Source organism: Xenopus laevis, chromosome 8L (genome assembly GCF_017654675.1).
Source record: "Xenopus laevis strain J_2021 chromosome 8L, Xenopus_laevis_v10.1, whole genome shotgun sequence".
Taxonomy (NCBI): Eukaryota; Metazoa; Chordata; class Amphibia; order Anura; family Pipidae; genus Xenopus; species Xenopus laevis.
In genome coordinates, this window is record NC_054385.1 from 70,350,313 (window position 1) to 70,368,235 (window position 17,923).

Below are 17,923 nucleotides of genomic sequence, written 5' to 3' on the forward strand. Positions count from 1 at the left end.
TATTGACCATTCTCTTGGATCCTGTTTTTGTACTGCACTACTGTTTTGACCCCAGCCTGTGACCTCAACTATGTTCCTGACTCCTAATTTTGTATTGCTTTGCCTGATTTATATCAACCTGGCCTGTCCCTCAACCACGCTCCTTGTTTTCCATTCTTCCTGCACACGTTTGGTTCCCTTGTCTGCCCATGATTCTCTCCTTAGGAGACTGGCAGCATCTGAGAAGCGGAGGGCTCCACCCAGAGTGAAAGAAGGTGGTTATAGGTGGAAGCATGAGCCGAGTCTGGGACCTTGGGGTTTGTTCTGGTTTTGGGAAACATTATGTTATTACTAGGGGATGAATCATGGGAGAAATTACAGCATATATAAAAAAAGATAGAGGTATTGATCTGCTTCAACCCCCCCCATTTGTTTACACTGCATTTCTTTTAACATTTTTAATACACTGTTGCAGATGTGGCCATATCCCTGATACATTTTTGCATTTTCTGTTGGCCTGCCCAACTTCTCTCACCAGCTTCCAGAAAGGGATGATAGCTCACTTTGACCAAATATTGTTTTTGGCTTAGAAAAAGAAAAAAAAATCATCCAGGTAGATAAGCTTTGCAAAATCCATATAACATGGAAGGCACATTTATCAAAGGTAAAATTTCAAATTCATGTGAGTTTTTTTTAAACTCCCTTAAATTCAAAGATACTCAATTCGAATGAGGGTTATTTAATAATAATCAAATATCTAAAACTGGCACAAATTTTACCAACCTGAAAACTCGAATCAAATTCAATTAGAATCCGACCAAACTCAATTCAAGTTTTTTCTCCTAAAAATTTCAAATTCAAATTTGAATTCTTAAAGGGCCAGAGTATGATAAATCTCGAAAATCTAATTTGAACTTTTTAAAAAAACTCGAGTTTGGATAATTCCCTAGTCGAATTCAACAGTTTTGATCATAAAAACCCCTAATAGATCTGCCCCTAAAAATACACAAAAATACACTAAACATATTTGATTGATAACCTGCAGTATGGGACTGCTGTGCATGTGTGTTGAGAGAATTGACAGTTCATGACATTTGCAACCAAGCTTTGAATACCTCCATGTGACAAGTAGTTGGGACTTATCAAAGAGATTTTTCTAGATGTGGCTGGTAAGTCTAAATTCTTTTTGAATATTTGAATATATGGTGTATCTTCTATAAATATATCTATGTTTCCAAGAATATCAATAAATGCAATGGGCATTCTTCATAAATCAATGGGAGAAAGAAAGAATTACCCTCGCACACCCTGGCTGTCCTGTCCTAGGCAAATCCCCGGTGCTCAGTGAAGGAGACGTTGACAACCTCGAGTTCAGCGTGAAAGAAGGAAGAATCATCGGTATAACATGGGTTATTTCTAGCAGGGAGAACCCTTGCTCATTTATTGCAGATGCAATGTTTCGGGGCGTACTCCTTTGTCAAGCATGACATGCTGGCATTCTAGCCAACTTAATAGTATTCATTTTGTAATAGAAAATATTAATTTTGTAAACAGAAATTGCTATATGCAAAACTTATTCATCATCATCATGAAATTAACATTCATCAAATATGAAATACAGATATCTTTTGACAATATCTGACCCCAGAATAACTGCAAATTACAGAAGATGTAAGATGAATAAAAGCTGCAGAATCCTATGCATTATATGGATCCACAGGTGGTAAATTTCAGTAAAACATTATAGAACCTGGCAAGGGGGTTTCTATCTTCTAAAAGACTATACACTATAAAGTATGGCAAAAGTCTGTAATCAAACTGTATACAGCTGTATTATCTAAGTACTGGAGATCAGAAAGCAAAACATGGATTGATTAGCGAGCAATAAATGAGACCTTATATTTAATAGGATGGTTTAAAAACCCTGTCATTTTTGGGGCTACATCATCCTCAGTAAAATGTGTTGGTGAGGTGAGAGTGAAGTTTTGTAGAATGGTGGAAAAGAAGAGAAAGAGTTCCATGCGAGTAAGGCTCTTTCCTGGGCAGATCCGTTTACCTGTAGAAGTAATTACATTTAATGAGGGCAGTGTGATTTTAAAGTTAGATACCTGTATGCTTTTGGACCTACAAATTCAATAGTCTTAGATCAAAGGGTTTACATGAATACAATTTGCCATGTTTTTTCCATGATTAGTGTATTTTTAATTTCCTTCATAGATAATTGCAGATGAAAGCAGTAGATGTTACTTTTATTGACATATGAAATAATATATCATTAATATTACAGTTCAGTATTATTCCTTCCATTTTTAGCAGTATGGAATAGGTATTAAATTTGTATGGCATCCATAGCAAAATAATTATTTACAAACATGGATTTTTATGATCCAAGTAACGAATTGCAACATCACTGGAGAAATAAATACAGGCTACAATTTATAAACTAAATATCAGCTTATAAACTTTTATGGACATTCATGACATGAACCTGAGGATGAATTACCAACAATAAATTTTAACGAATACTTATGGTGGATCAGAACTGTAAAGGCTATACAGACTAACTGAGCCTTTGGAAGCAAGCATCTCTCTTGATGCAAGACCTTTTTATAGCAAAGATCATTTCTATACCAAAACCATGTGCGTGTTAAGTGATGGATCTAAATTAGGGCTAAACACATGGTTGTCATTGATAAAAGAAGGCCCAACATTGAGCAAAAAGAATGGAGCTTGAGTGGTCAGTTGGCGCATGGTTTTCTTCCACTCTTGCCAGTAACAAAAATGACAGTAAGACAAAAGTCATGAGAGTATTATTTACCTGCTGAGAATGCCATCATTGCATCATTTCTCCTGAATCTGCCTTGTTCATCCAAAAAGTGGCTAGGATTAAATGTGTATGGAGTGCAGAAGTACTTGGGATCACGATGGACAGTACAGAGCAATGGGTAGATTTTTGTGCCCTGGAAAAGAAAAATAAGTTATTTCTTTTCTAAAATATATACATATTTCTTAAGAAGCATCCATTTTTTTCTCTTACTAATATAGTTTTCCTGAGTTTTCATAATGTTCATTTTGTTTACTTCAGTTAAAGCCATCAGGGGCATTTCTAGCCCTAGTCTTGAGGCAGCATTCCTGATTCAGTCCCTCCCAACAGACCAACATGCCCACAAGTTCAGTGCTGGAATGGGTTAAAGGGGGGGGACTGCATCGCTAGTGCAAGGAACAACATTCTCATCCTGCCTCATGGTAGCAGTGTCCCTGGTGGCCATACACATCCAGAACCTCTCATCTGGCATGTTTGCTAATCTAGTAGATCTAGGCCACATTTAAAACCAATTCAGATGATGTGATCATTGACAGTAGGGCCAACGATTGGATCATCCATTGGGGCCTACAGAGACCGGACTGAAGGGGACTTCATCAACATGCCAATGTGATCCTCATCTGAGAGGATTTTTGGACCTGCCCAGTATATAGCTAAATTAAACTTGCTGGAGTAGCCTTATGTGAAAATAAAGATGATTTATCTTTGTGAAATAGGAGTACTGCTACCTTTGTGACTTTCAGTAAAAAAAAATATTTGTTTTAATAAAAAGTATACAGCACATTTACATTGCATTATCTTTTTACTTGGCTAATGTTAAACATGGGCATACATTGTCCTATTAAATGCTCAAAATCCTGCAATTAAAACACAATAATCTAGACAGGGTCTACTGCCACTGTGTACTAAATGCGGTGTGAGGCACCTAAACGTCACAGAAGTCCTCTTTAGAGGAGTTTAGGAACTATGGGGAGTTCTTGAGGATTCTGATACAGTCTCAAAGCATTAGCACCCAGAAACAAACAAACAGAAGTGAACAGAAAGGTGATGGAGAGCCGTCCAATACAAAATTTGTTTCTTGGAGAGAAGCATCAGTGTTCCAGGCTTTAGCAGCCTGCAAAGACAGATATTAATTAGCTAGAAAGATTGTCACAGAAGAGAAAGGCCCCATTAGATAAGTGGTAATATAGCTAGTAGTCATAACATGTAGAAATACTGTATTGGACTCATCCCAACAGATTTATGAGTATACTGCCAGAAATACATTGGGTCACTTAAATAATTACAAAAACCTTTAATTAGTGAATAGTGAAATTATTTTGTGGAAAGTGAAATGTAGTGACTAAAATAGACCTGGCAGAGATATACCTGGCTCTGTTTGGCAGTACACCTGGTTTTTATGCAACCAAATCTTGCCTCCAAGCCCTGGAATTGAAAAATAAGTCCCTGCTTTGAGGCAACTGTGAGCAACATCCAAGGAGTTGGTGAGCAACATGTTGCTAACGCGCTACTGGTTGGGGATCACTGCCCTAGACCAATTGCAACAATCTTGAGAGGAGTCTCTTGTTCACTGAGCAGTAGTGATGGGCGAATTTGCGCCTTTTCGCTTCGCGGAAAAATTCGCGAATTCCGCGCGAAATTCGCGAACCGTTTTTTCGACACCGGCGCCAGTTTTTGGCGCCGGCGCCCATTTTTGACGCCGGCGTCCGTTTTTTCGAAAAAAAATTTTTACGCCAGCGAATTTTTGCCGCGAGTTTCGCGAATTTATTCGCTGGCGGCGAATCGCGCAAATTCGCCGCGAATTCGCGCCTGGCGAATAAATTCGCCCATCACTACTGAGCAGGATGATGAGGCACTTAGCAGGGTGACAATAAGAAAATCTACTGTGGACAAAAGGAAAAGGGAGGCTGCTCCAGGGTTCATGCAGCCCAACAGATTTGCCAGATTATGTTGAGAATATGGGAGCATGAACTCTGGATTGGCAGTTCTAAATGGGATCTGTCTAACAGCCAGGAGACCATGTTCTCTAGAAGTGGTATGAAAGTGGTATGATGTGAAATCCCTCTGGGTAGAGAGATTTTGACTGTGCAAAAGGTTACAAAGAAAATTATCATTGGTGTTTTCTGCAAAACCACCTTGTATAAGTGACGAGAATAAAGCCCAGCTACTATTACAAATAGAAGCAGCTTCACAACTGTCTCAAGTAGTTATTATGGGGGACTTCAATTATCCAGACATTGACTGGGGTAATGTGGTTGCCAAGTCTGATAAAGCTAAAAGGTTTTGTAAATATGCTGAATCACATCTTTTTATTTCAATTTGTTTAAGAACCTACTAGGAATGACTCTCTTTTGGACCTCTTAATATCTAATAATACCGAACTCCGCTATAGCATTTAGGGAATAGTGATCATAACATGGTCTACTTTGAGATTATATTGCATAAACAACTCTATAAGGGTGTAACTAAAATACGGAATTTTAGACGTGCAAACTTTGGGGCATCCCTGCAATATATTAACTGATGAAGGCTATTCACAGGGTTAAACACAGGGTTAAACACAGAACAAAAATGGGAAGTCTTTAAAATGTTGCTTAATAAATATACATGTCAATATAATAACCTTGTAAGCAAGGAACGTCTTTGCAAAACAAAACCTTTGTGGTTTGATAGAAGTGTTGGTGTTGAGACTGGTAAGAAAATAAGTGCTTTTTAGGCATTCAAGTTAGGTGGGACAGCTGAAACATTTATCAGGTCAATAAATCATGCAAAAAAGCTAAAACTGACAAGCTATAATTGAAATGGAAATGGATTGAAATAGATTGCAGAAAGGAGTAAAATAATCCAAAATTATATTTTAAATATTTAAAAAAATTGAAGCAGGATGGGGTGGGACCCTTAATGTCAGAGGGGGATCAGTGAATTGATGAGAACAGAGAATAAACCGAGATTCTGAACTGTCCTTTTTGGTCTGTCTAGACAAATGAGGAACCAACAAATGAAGGTTTTTCCTTCTCAATAGTCCCAATGCTAGTAATACAACAAATAATGCATGGTTCATGCAAGAAGAAATTCAAAAGAGACTAGAACATTTAAAGATAAACAAAGGTCCGGGACCGGATGGTGTTCATCCCATGGTATTAAACAAGCTAAGCTCTGTGATTGCCAAAACTCTTACTTAATTTTTCAGGATTCATTGAGGTCTGGCATGGTGCCAAGAGATTAGCGAATTGCCAATGTGGTCCCGCTATTCAAAAAGTGATCCCATTCTCAGCCTCAAAATTATAGACCAGTTAGTATGATGTCAGTGGTAGGAAAGCTTTTTGAAGGTGTATTAAGGGATAAGATACTTGACTTCATTGCGTAGCACTGTAAAGTAAATGTGATTATACAACTACATCACATGAATTACATATATAGAACATATGGAGTAACAAACATCACAATCAATACAGGTACAAAAAGGTGAGGAAGGCCCTATGCATAGGCATACAGTCTAAAGGGAAGGAAGTAATACACAAGGTGTGGGAGTGGGCAAGATCGAATTAAGTGGGTGAGAAATGTGGTACTCTATGTGGTGTTGCATTTGGTAGTTAAGCAGAGTGAGGGTAGGCTTCTCGAAAGAAGTGCGTTTTCAGAGATTTATTTATAGATTATTTTATCTATTTATGCATAATAGATCTTATCAGACTAATTTAATTTCTTTTTATCAGAAGGGGACCTGGGCCATCGACTCTGGGATGGCAGTGGATATGATCTACTTAGACTTTGCTTAAATTACTTAAATTATGAAGGTAGACTTGGCTGGAGTTAATTTCTCTTGCGAGGGGACATGATTACTCCTTATAAGTAAATGCTTTTAAGAGTGGCTTGGATGATTTCTTGGACAAGCATAATATCCAAGGCTATTCTGATACTAAAATCTACAATTAGCGTAGATATTGGCATATATAGTTTATGTGAATGTGTGGAGGGGTTGGTGTGAGTGTGTGTATGGATGCTAGGTTTCATTTGTAGGGGATTGAACGTTATGGACCTTGGTCTTTTTTCAATCCTACTTAACTATGTAACTATGGTGTTAGGTGAATGGCATATATTACATTTAGTGTATACTGTGTGTGTCATTTTTATATTTCTTAGTGTTATCAAACATTTAATTCCATCTTAGAGAATGTGCTACATCAGCAAGCAGGCACCAATAACTGTACTTTGTACATATTAGGGCTGATTTGACATAGGTTCTAAATTGCACTGATACTGTTAACCAATCAACAGTTTGGTTTGACCAAACAAAAAGATGTTAGATATGATTGCTACTATTGGTGCTGGAATCAAATTGTTCGTCCTTTTTAATTGTATAGGCTTTTTTTTCTACCACATTAGAAGCAGTCTTACTCATTTAATAATAATACAAAAACTATTTTATTTGGGACTGGACCAACCACATTAGTTATATTTTTATAGGCGGTACTGGTGCATTTTAAATATCTAGATATTATTTGTTACCTCGGGGATGGTATACCCTCTAAGTCTAAACTGTACATCCTTAGTGACTTTGCGTGGAGCATTCATAGGGATGATGTCACTGAATCGTTGGATTTCATTTATTACAGCCTCCATATAGGGCATTGCATTGTGATCACTCATATTAGCCATTCTGTCTCTTCCAACAACACGATCAATTTCCATATGAAGCTTAGCTGTAATGTCAACAAAAATGCTCATTATATAAAAATTTTTTATTTCTTTTAGGGCAAGTAACATGTTGACTTTATTTGTTTATTTATAGAAAAGTGTCAGATTTTGGATTAGTGCATATAAGATTTAAAACAAATTGTGTGTTGTGCTAATTTGTACTAATGCTCTTGTATTGAGAGGGATGGAAAGGGCCTGTGTGTTCTATGTGTTATGGCTCTCCAAATTAAAAGCCCAACCAAAAAATGAGCAGTAAGGGAATTATAAAGTCCCCAAAATATTGGGAGTAAAAGCAAAGGGGTGGTACTGATGAGAACAGCTGTATAAAAATATTTACTTTAAGGCGACTATTGCAGTGTTTGCATGCAAGGTTCGGTATGATGACTGGTGTGGCAGCATCCCCAAAAATCATGTAACAAAGTACTTCAAAGCAGCATTTGTTTTGTTTTTTTTGGAACTTTGATTTTTATTGGATAAAATCAAGTTTACATCAGTTGCATTAAAAAACATTGCATATTATGGGTACACACGAGGCCCATTTACTAAGGGTAAAATCCTTCGACTTCGAATATCGAAGTCGAAGGATTTACTGCAAATACTTCGATCGAACGATCGAAGGAAAAACCGTCCGATCAAACGATTAAATCCTTCGAAACGAACGATTCAAAGGATTTTAATCCATCGATCGAACGATTTTCCTTCGATCAAAAAAAGCTTAGAAAGCTTATGGGGAAGGTCCCCATAGGCTAACATTGGTTCTCAGTAGGTTTAAAGTGCCGAAGTAGGAAGTCGAAGTTTTTTTTAAGAGACAGTACTTCGACTATCGAATGGTCGAATAGTCAAATGGTTTTTAGTTCGAATCGTTTGTGTCGAAGTCATAGTCGAAGGTCGAAGTAGCCTATTCGATGGTCGAAGTACCCACAAAAATACTTCGAAATTCGAAATTTTTTCAGTTCGAATCCTTCACTCGATCTTAGTAAATGTGCCCCACAGTGTCCCTTTCACACTTTACAACGATGCCATTATCAATGTATTTTGTTATCCATTTTTTTAAATACAGTTACATACTGTAATGTCAGTTAAACAAAAATTAAACAATGTCAACTGGTCTACCTTTATTTATTCATTCTGTGTATGCATTATATTGTCCTTTGGAAACTGGTAATCTTTATGTTTCATCATACCAATATATCGCAAAATAAATCATAATCCCACCCTCAGAACAAGGATTAAGTAGTATCCTTCTCACCTTTATACCTGTTTTATTAAGTACACATTATAAATCATCTGGTTTCCCCAAGAGTTCGTAAGGAGCCCATATAGCTAAAAATGTAGGGGTTTGTTCCTTCATCCTGCGTCTTCCCATTGTATATAAACAGAAATGATATCCGAATCCAGCAATAAAAAAGCTTTTGTACTCTAATTACCGGGTTGCTTAGGACCCAAAGGAGCGGAGCTCAAGCTGCTAGATCATGGTCGGCCACGCCCCCCCAGCAGCATTTGTTTTATTTCTGAAGTTAAGGTCTTCTAAATTTAAGTTGTTAAAGAAGAACATTAAAGGGGTTATTTACTAGAATCTGAATTTATCTCATAATTAAAATAAAAAAAGCTTGACTGGACTCCCATGGCTGATTTTGCCTTATTTACTAATAAAATACCTTGAATAAATCGGATCTGGAAAAAACTCAATAAAATCTTGCAAAAGCTATAATTGTACGATTTTTCTGGCCTTTTTTTCCAGAATCACTTGATTTTTTCGGGGTTTTGCCAAAAAAAACCAAATTTATTGGATTATTGGGCTAAACCCAGAGCAAACCACAATATCTTCAAATTGGAATAAGGACATCTCCCACTGACTTATACATGACCTCGAGAGGTCTGAGATTGTGGATTTTCAGATTTGGGCTAAAACTAAAGTTTTTTTTCCCCACAAAAAGTTTTTGCCCCAAAAAGTCAGACCAGATAAATAAGTTTAGTCATTTACTTCCAAAGTCTGTTAATGTTTCTAATATGATCGACTTAATCATCTCCAAGTAAAAGTTAGCTGTGGAGGTAGTCCTTCTTTTGAACTAATACTGCCACAAACTAAACCTGTAATTTATGGCAACAAAAGTGAAAGTCACTAAAATGGTCTCTCCTGCTGAGTGCCATCATGTCTGACTTGCCTCAATTCTGATGAAATTGAGCAGAAGTGCACCCACTGACACTGAGGAACGCTGGAGATACTGCCACCCAGGACAAGTCAACAATTCCAAAGCTGGAGTCAATAGGTGCTACAACCTCAGCAAAACTGGGTGCTAGTGGTGTTTTTAAGAAAATGTAATGTTAATGGCGAACATTGAAAGTGTTACAACCCCAACTCCATCTTGCACCCAAATTGCTAACATATGCTCACGCAATTGCATTCATTTTGATATATTGGGTGCAATTGCAGCCATCACGGTTCCTCTAACAATGGTAAAATAACTAATAGTTGTACAACAAACAAATACTACATTGGATTCACCCCAAGAGATTCATGAGTATACTGCCAGCAATATATAGATAAATTAACACATAGGAAATCACAAAAACATATTTTACCAACTGCAAGTTTTCCTTTTGGGATTAATGTGACCTTAATGTTCAGTGCTCTGTAAATGTTTATATTGTTATTTATAGAGGATAATGATATACATTGTATTTATCCTGAAGGGAAGGAGAAGTTGCCTCTTTTAAACATCTTGTGATAAATTAACCTAATTTCTGCTGATAGACAAAAGGTACTCAGGACTGAGACTGTGAGAATATAATCACTCATTTTGGAATAATAGTATTGTGCCTAGAATTGTTCACAGATTCCTAAATGTCAGAAGTTATACAGTCTTTGAAAACATGTGGTTCTTTGTAAATCAGTAAAGTATGAAAATACTGTTCCCTTAATTAAATAATCCATGTATTTTCCATTTCTAAAATCATGAACCTTGTATATCAGGATACTTGATCATCAGTAGCAGCCCATGCTTCAGAGTGGTTGTAGATGTCTCTGTTCCTCCAAGAAAAAGGCTGAAAAATGTCAGTAATGTGTTCCTCATTGTAAATTCGGAATTGGAATTATTTTTTTCCTATACAGATACCAGAAAAATATTGTAATCTAGCAACAAGGAACAATGTTTAAAAATTTACAAGCAAAAAAAAACCAGCTTGTCTTAAAAAATATTATCTAACATTCATTAAGGGTTAACTGAAAAATGTTCAAATAACTAATAGATTGTTTTCCCTTATTGTCTCCCCGTAATCAGCAGGTGCCCTGCTGCCAGTGTCTCAGGCTTTCAGGTATATAGGATTTCATTATACAGATGGTTTAAAAAGATGGGTTTTGTCTAATTTAACATATTTTCCTCTCAGAACTGTCTCAAAAACCAAGAATTCAGTGCAGTGCAAATTCGATTCAAATTCAATTTGAGTTTGTGGGTTGACCCAAATTCCAAAAATTTGACTTATTTAATAAATTGCAGTTGGTCGAATTTCGAGTTCATGAAAACTTTAAATAACTTACACAAACTCAAAATCTGACCTTTGATAAATCTACATCCAAGTCGTTGCAGCACACTCCAAAGTCAAAAAGATCGCTCAGATAGATTATCTGAACTGAACTGATAATCTATCTGAGCGTTCTTTTTGACTTTGGAGTGCGCTGCAACGACTTGGATGTGTATTGTGAAAACGTCTCCCTTAGCGACAGACTCGGGGCGGCAGCACCCGGGTCACCCCGTGGAGAGGGTAAGCTGATCCTTATATATATTTATCTATGAGTGCAAATAACCGTTGGAAATAACGTGGGAAGGATTGTGTAATAAACGCAGGGCTCGGGGCAGGCACACCCGGGCCAATTACTACCAACGGTGAGCGGACTTTAACCGCTATAAATCTTTGTGTTATAGAGGATCAAGCGGATAGAAATTACTTATATTAATTTAGAACCTCAGAATTGGTGTTGGGATATATTTTTTGGAATGTTAACTTTGATAAATCTACCCCAAAATGTTGAATTTGATAAATCATCTCCCTAGTGCCCCAGATTGCTCATTATGCTCTTGTGTTTGTGATGTCATATTATTTTAACATTTTAGCCATAAACAATACCACTTTAACTGATATTTATATTCAGGTTTTAAAACCCTGACCGTACAGCAGCTACTTTTAGATTTGGGATATCTTCATAGGTAAGGAGTATATAAAATACCTGCTCTATTTTTATCAGGAATTCATCAATGAAATCTCTAGAATAGCTAGGATCAAATGTCTCTTGGTTTGCCTTCACTTTGTTATGTAAGAATGATATCAGTTCTTCTTCAAGGGCATTTCTTTTCTTATGCGGTCCTGGGATGTATGCCATTAAGTTGGGAAGAATGGTTTCAACCTGTGAAAAGATAAGCAATTCATATTCAATGATGGATGATCAATAAGAAGTACATTGGTTCCATCTTTGGCAGTGTTTCTCATTTCTTATTAAGGGCCTTTGATGTCAAAATATAGGCACGCAATAATCATAACTATATTTTAAGTCTTTTCAAACTAAAGTCTTTTCTAGGGGGTAATTTATCAAAGGTAGAATTTTAGAGCTATGTGAGCTTTTGTAAACCCTTGAATGAACTCACAACTCAAATGGTTTCTTATTTAAGAAAACACTCGAATGGAAAAAACTCAAATCAGCCAGTTCGAGTTGCGAAACCTGAATAGATTGAGTTTTTAAATGACCGAAAACAACTCAAATATCATGAAGGCTATTAACATCTTCAAATAGTTCAAGGGACCTCTGCCATTGACTCCTACTTAACCTCGACAGGTTTTAGATGGTGTATTTTTGGATTCTAGCTATTTCCAGGGTCAGGGTATAATAACTCTCAAAAAAACGTAGTTAATTTTTAACTTGAAAAATCATTTGTGACTCAAATATAATAACCTGGAAAACCTTAATAATCTGCCCCCTACATCATGGGATGTTGCAAACAAGTCTCACAATTACCTCAAGATCATATAAGGATTTATAAAGCCATTTTACCTGACTCCATGTGTCGCTCATAAGGTTGAACATCTCATCCACTTTGGCAAGCAGCACTGTAAAACTCTCATTGTTGTACTCAAACCGATTTCCAAACATAATGGAACATAATATATTAGACACAGCATCCATTAAATGCTTTGATAGATCAATTGGAATTTCTACAGGTAAAACACACAAAAAATCCAAATATACTATGAACATGTAAATATTTAACATTTTCAGAGCATAACAATGTAAGTAACTGGGCACTGAGGATTCTAGGATTGGTTTGCAAGAGCAGTCTGGTCATTTTTATCATTGGGATGGGCAATGTACAGTTGGTTGTGCTTAATACATTTCAAAACACATACCTGGACACAGGCCTGGACTGGCAATCTGTGGGTTCTGGCAAATGCCAGAGGGGCTGCTGTAAGTTGCCATAGACAGTCACTATATATTGGGCTGGTGGGGGCTATTTGGGCTGCTGTGTGGTCTGTTTGGGCTTCTATGTACCTGAAATGCCAGGGCCTATTTTGAATCTAAGATCACATTAAAGTCTCCAAAACTGATTTGGCAAGTTAAAATGAAGAATTAAGGTAAAGCAAAACAAATGTTTGGTGGCATGTGTATAGGATGAAAAAGATAGATACTGATAGATACCTGAATGGGTACATGGTATGGTGAAAAACCACTTGGCCAAGTATCAAAGGGGCATGTAAAGCTGGCCAAACACACACACACATACTTTTTTTTTAAAATTGTTGTACTGAAAGCTTCACATTTGCCCCTCAAAGAAAAATTTTTCTTTCACATATTTATAGTTAATCTTTACATTGCACTCCTTATTCTTGGAATTTGTTCTGCTGCACCATAACATATACAATCTAGAGTTTCCAACCAAACCAGAAATTTCTGTGAATGTACATAGTAAAACCATTCATTAAGTACTGACCTCCAGACTTTCTAAATTCCTCAGCTAAGAAATGAGCCTCCTCCTGAATCTTCTGTTCTATACTTTTCTTTCCCATTCCATAGTTCCTCAGGGTCTTCAAAGTGAAGTGGCGCATTTGCCTCCAACGTTCTCCATTGCTAAAACTGATTCCTTAAGTAGGAAGTATACTGATTAATTGGAAATTGGCAAAACAATAACATTTTGTATTGCTTTATTTCCATAGTAAAACAAGAGTATATCCAAGTCACAAAGGTGCGGTAGCAAAAGGCATCTGAAAAATGTTGTCTAACAATAAGTGGATGTACAGCTGCATTATAACAATGCATACATCCGCAGATGGTCCTGCAGTTTAATAGGCCAACTGCCTGAACAAATCAGGGTTTGCATTGCTGTCTAGGAACATTTACCGGTACGGATCTACTGCCGAATGTCAGAAAGTTTTCCGATTTCACTTTTTGACATTCGGCGCATGCGCAGTAGATCTGTACCTGTAAATGTTCCTACTGCGCATGCGCCAGAAGACCAAAGCAGGAAGAAGACCACGTGGGAGAAGATGGTGTCTGTGAACTCCGTGGACAGGACCTGCGTAGAGGGGTGAGTAACAAGTTAGGGGCATTTGCCCAGCGGGACAGGTAGGCCAGGGGGGAGGAGGGGGCAACACAGGGGAGGGGGAGGGGTTTGCGCCCAGGGGGTTTCCTTCTCCTTTAAGGCGGTTGAATGCTGATTAACGCAAACAGCTTTAAAAAGAAGTAAGTAACAATTAGCATAGCAAAATGAAGAAACATTTATATTGCAATCAGGTTAATAGGAGTGTATGTAAATATGTATAAACCTTTGGTATGACTGAAGGATGAAAGCTGTAGCATTTGAATGAAAAAGTGACAGTGTTACCTTTAACAAAATCTTTGATTATGAGGCATTAAAATAGTTATTCATACGCTACTAAAATGGCACCTAAATTACATTATTTTTTATAAGGGCAATCTGCCTGATATTTGAGCTTATACATCTTACCATAGCCCTGGGAAACTTTATCAAAAGTAGTCATTTTTCCACGAGCTCCAAAATCTTCAGCTTGATTAACAAGTGCTTCGTTGACTACATCATAGCCGCAAAGAACAACAATAGGTTGTGTGCCAAAGTACAATGTATATACAGCTCCATACTGTTCCCACAGCTAGAAAAAGAAAGAAAGATAGAAACTATATATATATATATATATATATATATATATATATATATATATATATATATATATATATATATATATAACACGATGGATCAGCACACACTGTAATTTTGCGAAGCAATAGTGTTTATTTCATACAAAACACATTTTAATCCGACGTTTCGGTCCCACCTGGGACGAACCTGGGACGAACGTCGGATTAAAATGTGTTTTGTATGAAATAAACACTATTGCTTCGCAAAATTACAGTGTGTGCTGATCCATCGTGTTATATACATGCCTACCTTTGATCGTGCACTACTGGAAACATCGGTTTGAGTGCTGGTACTGTGGGACTTCATATATATATATATATATATATATATATATATATATATATATATATATATATATATATATATATATATATATATATATATATATATATATATATATATACTTGTCAAGGACATCCGCACACCAGTTTCTCTTTTTAGTGTATATTTATTCCACTGTGCATTCCATTTTAGATCAAGCACCCAGCATATATGTTCTGGATTTGAGTGCGGATACACACCTGAACTATATATATATATATATATATATATATATATAGGGATGTAGCGAACTGTTCTGCGGCGAACTTGTTCGCGCGAACATCGGCTGTTCGCGTCCGCCGCAAGTTCGCGAACGTCGCCAATAGGCGTTCGCGTCAAAATCGTTCGACCATTCGACCATTCGATCGCTAAAATCGAACGATTTTCGTTCGATTCGAACGAAAATCGTTCGATCGAACGATTAAAAATCCTTCGATCGTTCGAATCGAACGATTTTCGGATGTTCGAAGTTCGCGAACTGTTCGCGAACTGTTCGCATTTTTTGCCGGTGTTCGCGAACGGCGTTCGCGAACACATACTCGGCGGTTCGCTACATCCCTAAATATATATATATATATATATATATATATATATATATAAATTTGTTTCAGAGATTTTTCTATTAAAGACAGCTGTAATATGTTTTCAGGCTAAGGGAGAACATACTATTGACGGCCCATCAAAATCTGACTCATGCATTAAGACAAGTTGCTGTTACAGTTATTTCCAAACATTACTAAATTGATTATATTTAGAAAGTTACGTTGGAAAAATACTCACCTTCATAAGAGAAGAAACCAGTTGTCCTTTGTTTATATTCATTAAGTTTCCAATTAAAGGTAGAGGAGTAGGACCTGGGGGAAGATTACGTTTCTGGCACAATGTTTTCCAATTGGAAAATATTAATATGCAGGATATAAGCACAAGAAGCATTGTTCCAAGCCATGCAACATCCATTGCTATGTTATAAAGTAAAGATCTCACTATTTCTATCTTATTTATGATCCATATATATCCACAATTTGTTTGGGTGGAGCTATTATAATATAACCTCATGCCCATTAATTATATAGTTTATGAGAAAAGACAGATCAGCAAATTTGAAAAACATTACATGGTTTGTCCTTTTGATCTAATGTGCTGCTGAGTAGCTTTCTGATACTATGGAATGGCTCAGTGCCATTTGAGCAGGTCTTTTACTTTGGGGGTAAACAGATAGCAGATTGAAGCTCAGAACCGTGTGAAACAACTCAGTACATGTCTGGTTGCATTTGGTCATACAGTAAGGGATATCAAAATCCGATGATAATAATAAGTGTAATTTGGGAGACTTTTGTATGTGGGTGACTGAAGACTTGTCAAAAAGTAGTTGCTGATGTTCTCCCAGATGACATTGTGTCCAAAATGTTTTGTTGCATTCTATGTCCAAATTATTGTTATGCAATAACATTAAATAACACTGCAGGCCAAAAAATCATGGATTATTGCACGCGGTTGCCCATTGCAGTTGTTCTTCCTGGATGGGGGTTGTATTGTTGTATTCTGCCATACCATGTCCAAACAAAGCTACAAACAAAGAAGCAGAGTGCAGCCCTTGGTGGTCACAACCCATCCCTGTCCTTCCTACCGCTACAACATAGTTGAACACAAAGACCTGTATCTGCTGACATTCACCCTCGAGGCTGGGTGCAAGATGTCAAGTCAGAAAGCTTGCATCCGTTTTCATTAAATGTGTTTTTAAATTATACTTTGCAGCATTGATGCTTTTACCATCAGGGCCACAATCAAGGGCTGAGAGGAGAGACTGTTGTTCTTGACCTGGGGAAATTTTGAATCTAAAGAGCCATGGGCAGATAGTGAAAGTTACAGTAAAAGGATGGTTATTGGCCTGCATTTCAGTAAAATGATTTGTAAGGTTGTACTATATCAGCTGTGGTTGAACTCCCCCCCCCACAATCATCAACCTTTTGTCCTACAAGGGGTGCCCTAGACTGAGATCTTAGTTAATACCAGATGAGAACTGTCATGCTTGGTCACCCAAAACCAAGAAAAGGACCCAAGGCTCCGGTCACGGCTTACTCTTCAGCCTATAACCGCCACCTTTTTCTTTGGGAGGAGCCCTCTGCTACTCGGATTCTGCTAGGGCTTATGGTGAGAGAACCAAGGATCGGTTTCTGGGCAGGCAATGGAACCACAGTGTAATCAGATGGACGGGAATCAGGTAGAGGGTAGTCAGGGGACAGGCAGGGTCAAACCTAGAGAGCAGGGCAGTACAAAATCAGAATCTGAAATTGTAGTCAAAAAACAAGCAAGAGGGTCAGGACAGGCAGCGAATGTCAGAACAGGCAGAAGGTCAGAACACAGGAATCAGAACAAAATACAGCACCCAGGAACTAACAAACAAAACCTACTTTGGGCAATGGATATTTTTGAGCACAGACCCTTTAATTTTTTTAATTTCTCACCTTGTGTCGATGACGTCATTATGCCAGGATGTCATTGCGCAGCGAAAGAGCACCTAAAATTGTGAGTGCACTGGACACACTAACGGCACGGTGGGCATTCCCGCTGCACCACTGGACCACCAGGGATCCTTACAAGAACATTGTATGAATGATATATTGTAGCCTACATGTTACAACCTGTAGTATATTTATTAAAAAGTATAGAACCAACTAGTAAAAAAAAGATGCGTATTCTCCATGTATTAAACCACTTATCTCACAGTACTCCTCCTCCAATGTCTTGTTGTGCAGTATGTCATGGGTGTGGTTCCATGTACAACATAATATTTGTTCTGTACATGCAAATAAAGATTTCCAGTAAACGTGCCCTAGCATATGCCAAGGGAGGGTAGATAAGTGTAACTTGTGCTAGCTTAAACTATATGTTTTAATTATAA

At 37.3% G+C, this 17,923-nt stretch overlaps 1 protein-coding gene across 1 annotated transcript; it reads right to left on the reverse strand.

The window, feature by feature from the left end:
- Positions 1-1,447: 1,447 nt before the first annotated feature.
- On the reverse strand, positions 1,448-15,987 carry cyp2a6.5.L (cytochrome P450 family 2 subfamily A member 6 gene 5 [provisional] L homeolog). Its single transcript, XM_018230242.2, has 9 exons — positions 15,802-15,987; positions 14,491-14,653; positions 13,477-13,626; positions 12,543-12,703; positions 11,724-11,900; positions 10,461-10,602; positions 7,310-7,503; positions 2,798-2,939; positions 1,448-2,035 (listed from the first exon to the last, which is right to left on the reverse strand). The coding sequence occupies exons 1-9, from the start codon at positions 15,976-15,978 to the stop codon at positions 1,854-1,856; spliced, it is 1,488 nt and encodes a 495-aa protein (XP_018085731.1). The 5' UTR covers positions 15,979-15,987; the 3' UTR covers positions 1,448-1,853.
- Positions 15,988-17,923: the final 1,936 nt, after the last annotated feature.